The following is a 14,143-nucleotide window of genomic DNA, read 5'->3' as shown; positions in this document are numbered from 1 at the left end:
TACTATCTTTGTTGGGATAAGAAAAATAGTAAATAAATTTTAATTGGGCCATTTATGTAATATCTCATCCAAAATATCAATGATGATTGGGAGCTATAGAAATTGCCATACAACTTGCTCACTATCCAACAGCATATATAGCAAAATATGCAGTAAAGAGACGAAATAAACCCAGATTTACAAATACAGCAACCAATTCTTATGTTAAAGAGACGAAATAAACCCAGATTTACAAATACAGTATGAACTTGCATATCTAAGCACCAAAACTTCAATTTTTTACATTTGCACCACCCAACTTATGCATAAAAACGTGTATTTCACCTCTTAAAAGTTAAAATAGTGGTATTTTTTTATGTGATGTGAATGATTTGGGTGGTATTAATGTAAAAAAGAAAAGTTTAGGCGTTGGATATGTATAACATAGACAATAGGTGGTACTTATGTAAATGCCCCAATAAAATAAAATAAAATAAAAAAAACAGAACAGAAAATCATCATTAAAACGGAACATTCATGTCACATATCCCACATCATAAACCTAAGAACATCCTGAAATCTATCCCAATGAGCAGAGAGAACAAGCAAAAACTGGTTTAAGGTTTTAAAAATCTCTACCAAACAAACATAAGCTTCAAGTTTAATGACAAATATACCCAAAAATAGTATCCAAACTTACCGAACATACATGTTTGAGCGCTTTCCATATCCGCCTCTGTCTGGACTACCATAAGGCGAATCCGGCAGGGACCTCGACCGCTCCCTTCTAGATCTGCCACCATAAGGTGAGTAGCGTGGAGGAGAATAATCGCGGCCGCCACGGTAAGGCGAGCGCCTCGGAGACCTTCGATAACCGCCATAATATTCATCCCTTCCATAGCCCCCACGAAACCTTCCACGATCACGGTCACGATCGTAGCGATAGCCTGCAACAAGGTGAACAAGTAAACTTAAAAAAGTGTTACACAATGAAATCAATAAAATGACTCGTTAACATCGGCAGAGAGAGATTCGACTCACCAGGCTCGCGGGAATTCTTCAGACCAAGATACTGTCCGGGTGTGGGCGTCCTCGGACGCTTTCTTCTGGACTGAAAAATGGGTAAAAGAAGCCTTGAAAACTAAAATGTTATTCAAAATAAATAAAAAACCACAGAGACAAGTTAGAGAAGAAAGTAATACAGAAGGCAATCAAGTTATTAGATCCTATGAGAATAATAATGAAGGAAGGATGGCCAAATATTTATAGAAAATAGAGAAAAGGACAGTTACATACATAACACAAAATTCTTATGTATTTACATATCTCACACCAAAACTTTCATATTTACAAACAGAGCACTCAATAAAAAATAGCACGTTTAGCAAATTTTAAAAATGAAATACATGTTTTCATGCATAGATTTAGAGCGGTGAAGCGCTGTGTACTTATGAAAGTTTAGGTGTTGGAAATGTAAATAAATAAGAATTGTGTGCTAGGTATGTAAATTTCCAAATAGAAAATTATTAGGATCACAGTGCGTGCCTATGAGCAATCACCTAATAGCAATCATTAAATGAATGCCAGATATATGATACCATAAAATGTCTGGTTACTGTAAGAATGCTGAAGTTGTTGGGGGGTGTGAAAGCTGAAGGTTAGTTGAGCAATTTTTGCTATTTGTTAAGTTGAAGTGTGAAGAATCAATCTCTAAGAATAAGTTGAAGTGATGAAGGACTGATCATCTTTGATTGCTGCCAACTTAGCTGACGCAATTTGACTTTCTGAATATAACCAAAAACCTTTAAGTCAAACAAGAGATGAACATAGGAAGCTTCGTTGTGTTATAATTCGACAACTGTGTAAAAAAAAGATTTACCTTCTCAACGGTTATGTAACGACCCTCCAAAACCGACTGATTAAGGTGTCTGACACAGCGTTCAGCAGCTTCAGTGGTTTCCATGGTGAGAAACGCAAAGCCACGGGAGATTCGGGTACGGGGTTCCACGATGAGGCGGCAGTCCGTGACCTGGAAATACAAGATAATATGATTTAAAAAACATGAAAATTCATGAAAAATATAGATATTACATAGTTACCTTTCCCTCTTTCGAAAAATGTTCTTCAAGGTCTCTTTCTGTAACCCGGGAGGAAAGGCCGGTTACGTAAAGAGTATTACCGGAATTCGCAACATCATTCCTACAATTTAGGATTTAGGGTTTAGGTCAATTGTTTCACTTGTTGCATCAACTTGTAAAAGAAAGCGAGAAAACGAATTTGGAGTAATTGGCTGCAGCTATAAACCTGTTGTGACTTGGAGATTGTGATCTTGACCGGCTCCTAGGTCGGGGAGACCGGGACCTGGACTGGGATTGTCCCTTTGATCGAGACGTTGACCTCCCCTTGTAAGGCAAAGGGGACCTTGAGTACCTTAAATGGCGGAAAATATAAATGTGAAGCTCAAACGGTTTGAGGGATTATGCCTAAAGCATTAGTTTATAGGATTGATGTGGTTATTTACATACATAGCAGACAAGTCTAATGTATTTACACATCTCATGCCTAAACTGTCATATTTACATACATATGCATGAAATAGGTTTAAAGCAACAAAATGATACGTAAATACATAAGAATTGTGTGCTAGGTCTGTGAATTTCCCTAACATTCAATTATTGAATTTAAATTTTAAAGTCATGCCGCTTCAAATAAAATTCTAGGTGGTAAACTCAATCATAATTTACAAAAGGAGAGCAATGGGTGAAGACATTGCATCAAACTTCAGCATGTTTTTTGAAGCAAACAATCATGTAAATTCAACTTTTATGTCAAATATACTGTGACAAGCAGAAGATAAATATTACTGAAGATTAACTGGCAAGAAAAATCAATTTGTATCAAGAACTTCTATGGCCTACCAACACCTATTAAAGAGATGTGGCTGTAATCAAAATATATTTAAAACAATCAAGTAAAAGACGACCAACATACACTCAACATACCTCAGCAATATGGATCAGGTGCGTAAATAATCATCTCCAAAAAACATATAAAATCATTTTGAACTTATATAAACTCTTTATATTATTAAAATTTCTAGTTAGAACACAGATTTTAACTTTTTGGATCAGTCTTGCACCGACAAGTTTCTCAGCCATCAATCATGCCATGCCTTGCAAATAATGCACCAGGGCCCTGCCAACCATATATATATATCGGCTACTAGGTTCCCGAGATGACTTTTGGCTTGGCAATCCTAATCTTATTGAAAGTAGATCCTCGAGAACCATATGCGTAAGCCTCAAGCCCCAATCAATCCTAGTTTTATATGAGCCATGGTAGAGAGAATATTTGATGAAATAATAGTCTAGAGGAAAATCTCATTGAATTCTGAATGAAAATTAACTGAGGTTTTGAAGCAGCCTTGCACAATTTTTCCAACGGCCACTTTTCACATAACAAGAGTAAATCAAATTTATATCAATAATTAATGCATATTTTTTTACCACACAATGATAAAACAAACAGGTAATATACTTGCATTGCCTAAAACAATAATACAAAATCAAAATAAGAACTAAGGACAAAGTGATATCTTTTAAATAAAACCAATCTATGATGAGCAAACAGTCGGACGCTATTAAAAAAAAAAACAAGTGCGAGTAATGTGGACAACGTCAATCGAGAAACTTCCAAAAGGGACCGATAATCAGAAAAGCTTTGAACAGCTTTCAATAATAGATTTCAAAGGTAAGATCAGTGTGAACCATGCAGGCAGCTTCTAGTTCTCAACATCTCTAGGCTTACGTGAGCCATGGTAAATTGTAGATTAAATAGCATACTCATCTAGAAGAAAATTGAGGCCCTCCATGGACTTCCTACTAAAATTTAACAGTTTTTCAACAGCAAATTAACCCAACAATTTTACACACACACTTTTTATTTTACCTTTCAAAACCAAAACCATACACCAATAGTCAAACACCCATTCAACTAAATTTTGACATGAAAATTGAGAGTGAGAAAACATTTATGTTAATAATTAACACATTATCTAATCATCCGATAAAATAAGAACACATCTATGAGAATTAACTTCTAAATGCAACAAATATATGAAGCAAAATAATAATAAATTCTATATGTTAATTTTGCTTACTATAGGAAGCACGAAGGATAATTGACTAGGACTACAAACTATTTAATCACAAGAAATATTTTCTAATCAATAATTATAGTAATTCTATCGGTCAATAAATTTGAACCTTATACAATGAAAATGAGTTCCATAGGTGGAAGTTTATTAATAGGGAAAATATACCAATCAAAAACATTTCACCATCATACAATGAAGGAGAGACTAGCCCAAATACAAACACATTCGCGCGCAAACTCTCAAATAACATAAAAATAGATAAATGAGAGAAAAAGTAGGTGAATCTAAAAGGTAAAATTGGCTGCTTAGGAAAATAGCTAGTGAATATTCTATTGAATAGTGACTATTGAGGCAACAATTATACGTTTTCATCAATCAATTTACAATATTAAAGTTTAACAATACTCACAAGACCAATCAACTTCCTTAACATCATAAAAACTATTAGAATATATTCAAGAATCACTATTCTTCAGCGATGTAACGTTTGAACTGCCACCTTTCTCCCTAATCAATAATTTATGTTATAACATTTTCAGTACTACATTGAAATCCTCCAACGAAATATATTTCCACCTACTCTTCAACAAATGTTACTCCCAGTGCTGCTCTAACATCAAAATCTTCATCTTAACAGTTCTTAACATTGATTTCATTGATTTCATTGATGTCCGACAATTCCATATATGATAGTTGCAAGCCAATTTCAACAAAAGTCGAACCAATTCAATTGAACTCTGATCGATTAGAACAATGGCAACTAATAGAATATACCGATATCAATGAATATTATTTATAAGAATTTTCATTGATAATAGAAATGATATTTATTTTATATGATAATCTGTTTTAAGATCCAACAATTCCATGTCCACTTGTAAAGCTACTGACACTACATCAAATATTCCTAGATAATTTCAAGATATCCTTGCCATACATTGTCCATTTCTTATTACTGCAAAGCCCTGTAGTTATTTATCATAAAGAATGGTGTGAAAATCCTTTCGTTCTTACTCTATATTTATTAGTAACTGCCTTAAAAAAAAAATCATATTGATAATGTATCTTCTAGCGTTAAATCAATTTAATTCTTTGATATTGACACACCTAAACTTAAATTCCACTAAATTCATTATAAGGCCATTTCTTAATTCCCAATAACTGTCAAATCGTAAACATCCTTGCATTCAAATAAATATCAAAATGTTACCTCTCCAAATAATTGGTTTCGTCTAGTTTTAAATATTCATTTTTTAAAAAAATTAGCTAATACAATCCAATATCCGGCGTCATTCCGATAGTTGGTAGGTAACAATTATCACATAACTTGGGGATAATTGGTTTCGTCTAGTTTTAAATATTCATTTTTTTAAAAAATTAGCTAATACAATCCAATATCCGACGTCATTCCGATAGTTGGTGGGTAACAATTATCACATAACTTGGGGAAATTTAGTCTTTATTAACATAAAGACAATTTAGTAATTTGTCATTTATTATTGTTTAGTATAAATAGAAATAATATGCTTAGTGTAAGGGTTATGCATCAAATTGGGTCTTGACTCTTGAGTCTTAGAGTTAGGGTTATGCATGAGATTGGGTCTTGACTTTTGAGTCATAGAGTTAGGGTTATGAATGAGATTGAGTGTTGAATCTTAGGGTTAGGGTTTGCGAGAAATTTCCTACCTCTCGAATTATAAGTGTTTATCTTTATGTATTTTGGTTGTATTGTTGGAGTTATTGAAGAAAAATAATTTGTTTTGCCCTAATTTCAACAAAATTTCTTATCAAATTGATAACAGAGCATTCGAACTTGAAACAAAAAAGGGGCTTATAGAAGGAACACAACTTACAAGAGAAAACCCGCAACGGGTTTGATTGTACGGTACAGGGATACAGTTGCATAAGCCTATGACGAGATAGGGCGCGATCGTGCAAAGAAAAAAAAAAGGGTTTGACATGCACGTACTGAAAGATCACAGTGTCGTATCGGACCCTCGTGATACAGTCACGATTAGCTCTAGCTTGGGACGACAACTACAAAATTGTTGTGTGAAGTAGGAAAAAAAAGGATCACAGCTTGTGTTGGAAAGCTAGCGCGGCGCGCCTAATCCGCAAAACCTCATGCCTCTGACATCCCTAAAGACCACACAAGACTTTCCTCTCCACTGCGCTCGACCGTTTCCCAGCACACGATGCAGCGACATGCCCTAATCACAAAAAGTTTGTGATTCGAGCTAGTTGGTAGAGACCAAGCAAGTAGAAATAATCCCGATTAAACAATGGGATAGAAGCACACATTAACTTAATATTGTGATACATCCACTCTTTCTGATTTGAGTCACACTTGTGATACTAATCATTAGGGGAATAATAAAAACACAATAATTAATGCTCTGAAGAAGAAATTAGAAAAAAGAAGCCAAATTAGATCTGAAATGGAATAAATTTTTCTCGTCCATGGAGGGGCGGTTCCAGAAAAGATTCACGGCCTTGGAAGAAATGATGAAGTTCCACACAAAACCACCTCTGATCATTGTGAGATCGAGCAACGACGTCAGGAACAAACGCTGGCAGCAACAACCAGTAAGATTCATGTGATAAAGGTAACATCACTGCTTTAGCAAATCAAGAGTTGTGATATCGAGCGAAGAAATCAATAGTGGACTCAAGCAATAACGCTTAAAGAAATAGCATGACATTCAGATATATTGAACAAACGAAAGCGAGAGATTCTAATGATCGATAAACTAAAAAATGAGTTGTTTGTAGCTGCGATACTGTATGATTGACTTGATTCCATGGTGCAATCAAATTTGGTGCCACCAGATTTATAGTATTCCACTCTTCAAAAAGTACATTTATTTATTCTTTGTTGATTTCTATAATTCATGCTCCATAGGTCATCTTAAATATGTTAAATTCTAAAGTAAGTTCAAACCTAAATAATGATTTTTTCAATGCATCTAACCATCTTATCCAATAACAACTTTGGTTAGAATTCCACTTCTCTTAACCAATCTCAAACAACTTCTCTCTTTTTAAGTTATACTATCTTGTCATAAAAAAATAATTCTTTTGATGGCATTCTTTGTATTTGTAGAAATCCAAAAACAATACTCTATATTTATTGAATAAACTAACTTAGAATCACCTTAATCAACATAAAAAGTACTTAATTCCAAGAAATAATGAAAACTACTCATACTTTTCTTGATCCAAATCTAAAAGTAAAGTGCTCTCCCCTCTCTCATTTCTTAAACATAAATTCATTAATTTAATATTATATATGATTAAAATAAAAAGTACCCCCCTTCTATTCCCTAACGATCACATAAACTCTCTTAAGCCACCCTAATATAGTCTATATAAGTTATTTTAAGTCATCACAAATACTTATAATTTTGTTCCACAAACACAAGTTGTATTGCTTCATTTATGTCTTCCCAGAATTTATTTTTTTCATTCAAAATATCATCAAAGCCAACTTAAGGAGCATAAGTTCAAACCAGATTTATAATAAAATCATTTCTTAGGAAGTGCTATTCTAAGATTATATAAAATTGCTATCTTGTAGTCCAAAACTACTATGAATCTTCATAAAACCTATCCCAATAGGTCTTCTATGTCCATTTAGTTCAACCATCGCTTTCAAAATTTAATTTTAGAGGTCAGCTTCTGCTTGAGGAGCCATAGTACTAATCATATTTAGAATATACTCCTACAAAATAAAATAATACCAACTTATCAACCGAATGTTTATAAAACTATTCAGCTAAAAAAATTTATCTTTCAGGTACATATTCACTACCAACTCTTTTAAATTTTCATTGAGGATGGCATTCCAATCTTCCAAAGTATTCTTGTTCTTTCAGCTACATAATCACTACCAACTCTTTTAAATTTTCACTGAGGATGGCATTCCAATCTTCCAAAGTATTCTTGTTCTGCATTCCTTCCTTTCAAACATCACAAAACACGCAAGCAACACATTTTTCCAATATGTTGTTATGAGAATATTTATTTTGATGAACCAAATATGTATGCAAGAGATATCCTATAAAATCGGGGTCTTTACATACCACCCTATTCAAACGTATTTACACATCTAACACCTAAACTTTAAATTTTACATTTATACCGCCAAAATCATTAATATAAAATTAAAAAAATAGCACCATTTTAACTTTTCAAAATTGAAATGCAACTTTTTCATGCATAGGGGAGGTGGCATTTATTTAAAATTAAAGCATAGGTGTTATATATGTAAATACATAGGAATTTAGTGTTACGTATGTAAATCATCCAAAGAACATAGGAATATAAATCATTACTATCAAATATATCACCAATCAGATCAACAGCAGCAATGAATACCACAGAACAGTTAATTTTGTATAAACACCTCAGCAATAACAAAATACTGTAAATGGGATGACATGGAAAACTTTCTACGCACTAGCCTATCATATTGAAAAATAAGTAAAAGAGATACAGCCAGAGAAAACTGTAATTTTAGTAGATCTTAAACCACATTAAACCTCGATCTTAATATCCAAATAAACATAAAATAACAAATTAAAACGCTCTAGATCAGAAAACAAAGACATAACCCAAAGAAATAAAATAGCTAGCACGAAAGCGATGAAAAAGAGGATCCTTAGCCAAAAATAAAGATAAATTCTCAATTAAGAGAGAAAACGAGATTTTACCTTCTGCGGGGAGAGTCAGCCTTCATAGGGCGTAGGGCGTTAGTAACAAAAGAAAGTAAACAGCGAAGGTTAGAGACAGCAGAATCAAAAATGAACACCAAAGCAGATTAGATCAAGAAATAGAAAAAGAAATACCATGATCGTTGATAACCGGAAGCACGAAAAAGGAATTCGCCCCGCTGTGAAGAAATTAGGGTTTCTGTATTCGCCGGTTCTCTTAAAGCGCTGCGGACTGCGGGTAGCTTTAAAGGCTCCTTATCACGTGAACGGAACGTGAGTCATTTTATACGTAACAATATGTATATCTGTTAAACTAAGTTTCGTTTGGGGCAGTTTATAGGTGTGGGCAGCGTTTTCAAAATGTCGTAATACTGTTTGGTTTGCACGTTTCATCAGTTTATCTGAAACTGCGTTTGAGTTTTAACACTAAACGCAGACCGCGGGTCGACCTCTGTGGCCAGTCAGCCTGAAACACACAAGCTGCCACAAACGGACCTTAATTCTCCAGGCTATTATATTAGTCTTTTCGAGTATGTTTGGGGGCAGCTGCAGCTTATTAAATAATTTGTTAATAACCTGATTGCTCATAGGCTATGTGAGGTGGCTATTACATTTTTTTTATTTTCTTAAAAAAGTCAGATCGCTGTCAGAAAGCCGTCACCGCACCTACATAGGTGTTGTGTGAAAACTCTGTTTTCAGCGTTTTCAAAATGCATAAGCTGTCAAAACTTAGTTTACCCAAACAAATCAGATGCGTTTTCAAAATGCCACCGCACTAAATAATCTAATTATGCATGACAATTTGACTCATAGCACATTAAATCTTGATTATCTTATGATCCAGATAGGAAAATAAATGTTTTAGATTTAACTTATGTTAAGAAAGATAGAGGTGAACCTAAAAAATTTTGGGCATCTTGTATAAAAAATGATCTTAATTAATTAGAATGAAATGAAAATAAATTAAGTTCATAAATTATTTTAGCTGAACGGAGTGCTATGCTGTTTATCTTTGCTTTTTTTAATGCTTGAAGCTTTAAAATCTTGTCCAAATTTATTGTTGTTGTTGTTATGACTTTTTTCTTCTTTATTTTAATTTAGAGATGTAACCGAGACACACAATATTAATGATTTAAATGAATAATAATATCACTAAACATTTATGCGTTCAAAATTTTTGAACTAAAGTTTTTTTTTTATTCAATTATGTTGAAGAAAAATAGGACCGCTTTGCACGTCAAGAAAATCAAGAACTGCGCTGTCGAACACCTGGATAAAACCAAGAACTGAACTGTCGAATAGGAACAAACAATAAATGTCGAACACCTCTCTAATAGCCGAATGAAAGTGAAACCACAACAGATAATAAAACAGGGAAAATAAATGAAAAAACTGCAACAAACATAATATGCAAACAAGAAACCAAAGCAACCAAGAATTACGTTATTCGGTCCATATGACTTACATCCACGAGAGGGAAATCAAACATCAAATCCACTGGAGGCAATAAAGAAGAATTACAAGGCATTTACATTGATGAATAAACTCTCATCTTGTCATGATCTCTCTCTCGAATAATTTAGATACAAAATCTCCAATCTCCAAGAATCTCCAAGATCAATGAGCTCTCATCTTGCCATGATCTCTCTCTCGAATCACCTCGACACAAGATCTTCGAGCGGCTTTTATGTAAAAAATTACAGTTTAAGTGTTAAGATATATATATACATAGGAATTGAGTTTTATGCAGCTAATTCTTACTTTTTTTGTTAGATCTTTCTCCTATTTTTCTACTTGCTTCTCTTTCTAATGCTTGATCATGCCTTTCATTTCATAGATTGATTTGAGAACCCGAACTGCAACAGAGCTCTTTAAATGTAAATCCTTTAAAGGCAAGCGGTGTTGTCTCCCAATTGTTTGTCTAAATTCCATTAAAATTGATCCAAGGAATCTGTATCAATTCCCAATTGCTGGATCGGATGTGCACGCCAGGGTCTACGATAGTCGTATGTACCCACATGATTGTTAGTTGTGGGATGGAAGTGGCCTTAAGTTATGGCTGCCGAATGCCGAGGAACCAGCCGCACCGGTAGGTGTCATTGAGGTTTGCACTTAATTCTTTTCCTCTTAAATTAGGTGTTTCTTGGTGTTCGATCATTATTTGTTTTTCTTTGGAGGATATTTTGTAGCAAGTTTTAGCTATGATGAAGGCTAAGTTTTGGCAAAGGATTATGTGAAGGTAAATTTGCATGTATATACGCATAGCATGCCATAGCACTTTGTTGCTTTAAGACTATGCATGAAAAGGTGTGTTTTATCTTTTAAAAGTGGTAATAGTGCTATTTTTTATGCGATATTAATTGCATGAAAAGGTGTGTTTTATCTTTTAAAAGTGGTAAAAGTGCTATTTTTTTATGCGATATTAATTGTGCGAGTGTTATGTATGTAAATATGAAAGTTTAGGTGGGAGATATGTTAATACATAAGAATTGTGTGGTATGTATGCAAATGCCCTTATTTGAATCACATGATAACTACCAAGTTCTTAAATATTGTTTTAGGTGAGATCTAAGATGTGGTAAATCATGAATGAAGTGGGATTATAAATATTTGCATCACTTACACTCTTTGTGTTTGTTTTTTTTAAGTTTAAAATCTAAATTTTGAAAATATTATTCAAGCAATTTAGAAGCTTTTGACTAGATTTATCATCTATCATGCCAAAAAAAAATTATAATTTGACGCTTTTAGGATTTACTAAATATGAATTTACTAGATTTACCAAATCCTATTTATAGCCAAACAATAAGGGTTGTTTGGTGTCATGTTTTAGGCAGGATTAAGCTAGATTTTGCTTAACTTTTGCTAAATAGGAGTTTGAAGAATTTAAATTCGAATGTTTTGATAAATCTTATGTTAGCCTTTTTATTGATTAATTAAGAAGTTAATTAACGTCTTTTGGGGGCAGTTTTTTGCCTGTTTTGCATTCGAGACCGTCATCACAATTTTATTTGGGGAACTACTTTCTTGCTGCTTTCTTAAAATTTTTATGTTAGAAACTTATTTCAACCCGACATGTTAAGTGCAGTGATTATATGAAAGCTATTATATGACTTTTTTGAAAAAAAAAAAGAAAAATTTATAATTCTCACCGCAGCTTTCTAAGAAGTTGATTTCGTTATCGCAACTTTACAATCACCTTTTTAAAAAGCCGCAACCACCTTCATTTATAATACTTAAAGGGATTTAATAACTCCCTATCATAACTAAAATCTCAAAACAATTAGTAAAATAATTTATCAAATTTTAACATGATTTAACAATCGATAATAATTTTGAGGTTGTAATACTTTCAAAATTTATAGAATCTTGATTAATAAAATATACTTAATCTTAGTAGAAAACCCATTTGTTTTACTTATGAAAAAATATTATCATCTTATGCTTATGAGGACATAAGTTATTACCCTATTCTCTTACTTGAGTTTACTTGAGGAATTAGTTGTATCATACTTGCTTCAACTTCACTTGCTAACCTAATTTTGGAGCTATATATCTGAGGCTCGGTTGCTGTGGTGTGTGGTTATGTGTGGGAGACCTCTAGGTCAATGATAAAATTTTATGTGAGGTTTAGGCCAACGAAAGATGGCCGGCTAAGGGCTTAGGTCAAACCAAACCTATGAGATGGGGTTTATAGAGTGGAGGGGTGCTCAAGGCATTTTGGAAGTTGTAGGGGAAGGTTGAGAGATGCAATGGAGATCCAATATAATTAAGGGTTTTGGTGAAGACTACACCAAAATTAGGACATTGGAAAGGCTTGTTTGGATTTTTTGGTCGAGATTCGAGCGATTTGGAGTGTTGTGGAAGAGGAACAATCAAACTAAGTCAAGGCTACCCTAATTTTGGCTAACTAATTTATGAGCTTAGAAACTTTTTTTTTTTTCAATTGCTTTTTTTGTTGTAGGAGATGGGGAGAAAACAATGGATAGAGACTAGAAATGTTGATGAAGGATTAAGATAAGGTAGGAGAGAGATCAACCATATTTAAGAGAGATACTCTGGTATTTTACCAAGAAGGACCGAAGAGGTCAACCACTGGGGTTGTAAGCAATTCGAGTTGAGCTCGAGCCACTCTCGACTTGAGCTTAGGCTTGATTAATTTTACCGAGTTTGAGCTCTAACTCGAACTTAAGCCTACATGTTCGAGCTACTTTTTTCTTATAAAGAGAAAAATAATACTATGTTAAGATAGTGTTATAATAAAATAATAAATAGAATAAGCAATTATGAGAGAGATAATAAAAAAACACTTTTTATAAAATACAAAATAATATTTTTAAATGTTTTAAAGATAAACTCTTCAAATTTGATCTATTGGCGTGCAATTTATATTATTTTTTTAAAATGAGCCAGCCCACGAGCTTACGAGTCGAGTCAGGGCTAGCTTGAGCTTGGTTTGTTAGCTCGTCGAGCTCAGTTCACGAGCCAAGCTCTAGCAGACTCACAAATCTGCTTGACTCACTTACACCCCTATCAACCACGAAGCACAAAACTCTAGAAATTCCAATCTCTACTTTTTTTTTTTTTCAAACATCCAAATACTAAATTTTATATTTAGGTCTTAGATTTATAAATTCTTAAGAATTGTGTGGTATGTATGTAAATTTCCCAATGATTTTTTTGTTTTATATCTTGCATCATTTACCCTAATCTAAATTTCTCTTTTTTAATAGTTTGATTCCATAAATTCTTTCTATTAAATAGGATGTTATCGTCACCGCATTGGTGACAACATTGCGACTACTTTTGCATGAAATTTTATAGATGTATTTAATATGAAAGTATCTTATTTGCAATTTCTCTTGTATTAGATCATCAAGCAAGAGCCGGTCACATTCGTCCCGAGTTATGGTATGGATGATGACAGCGATGATGGTGATGGTGATGCCGACAGCGATGATGGTGATTATCTACGGAGTGATACTAATTTTGATGAGAATAGCGATGTTTATTATGATGATGATGATGATTATTATTATTATGAAGATGATGGCCATAATGATAATGTTATGAATGAGTCATATTGGGATCAGGGATGATGTGAATTTCATAAGAGCCTTCTTATCTACTTCAGCCCTCAGCTGTGTTCAAAAAAGGAAATTTTACATACATACCCCTCAATTGTTGTGAGTGATTACATATACCACCTTTCTTATACATGAAATGTATGCTTCACTTTTGAAACGTTAAAGAAGTAATATTTTGTTATGTGATATGAAAGATTTGGGTGGTATGA

General features: G+C 33.4%; 2 protein-coding genes across 2 annotated transcripts in view; one reads left to right on the top strand and one right to left on the bottom strand.

The window, feature by feature from the left end:
* Positions 1-468: 468 nt before the first annotated feature.
* On the bottom strand, positions 469-9,096 carry LOC110023826 (serine/arginine-rich splicing factor SR45a-like). Its single transcript, XM_020723432.1, has 7 exons — positions 8,983-9,096; positions 8,848-8,867; positions 2,284-2,409; positions 2,079-2,178; positions 1,859-2,008; positions 1,021-1,090; positions 469-926 (listed from the first exon to the last, which is right to left on the bottom strand). The coding sequence occupies exons 1-7, from the start codon at positions 8,983-8,985 to the stop codon at positions 676-678; spliced, it is 720 nt and encodes a 239-aa protein (XP_020579091.1). The 5' UTR covers positions 8,986-9,096; the 3' UTR covers positions 469-675.
* Positions 8,984-14,143, top strand: part of LOC110023817 (secreted acidic protein 2-like) — an 11,708-nt gene continuing 6,548 nt past the window's right edge. Inside the window, exons 1-2 of the mRNA XM_020723421.1 lie at positions 8,984-9,085; positions 13,719-13,913. Coding sequence (XP_020579080.1) covers positions 8,984-9,085; positions 13,719-13,913 — 297 coding nt within the window. The remainder of the gene's footprint in view (positions 9,086-13,718; positions 13,914-14,143) is intronic.

The sequence above is a fragment of the Phalaenopsis equestris genome, unplaced genomic scaffold (assembly GCF_001263595.1).
Source record: "Phalaenopsis equestris unplaced genomic scaffold, ASM126359v1 Scaffold000232, whole genome shotgun sequence".
NCBI classification, from domain to species: Eukaryota; Viridiplantae; Streptophyta; class Magnoliopsida; order Asparagales; family Orchidaceae; genus Phalaenopsis; species Phalaenopsis equestris.
This window is presented reverse-complemented; position numbering and strand designations above follow the sequence as displayed.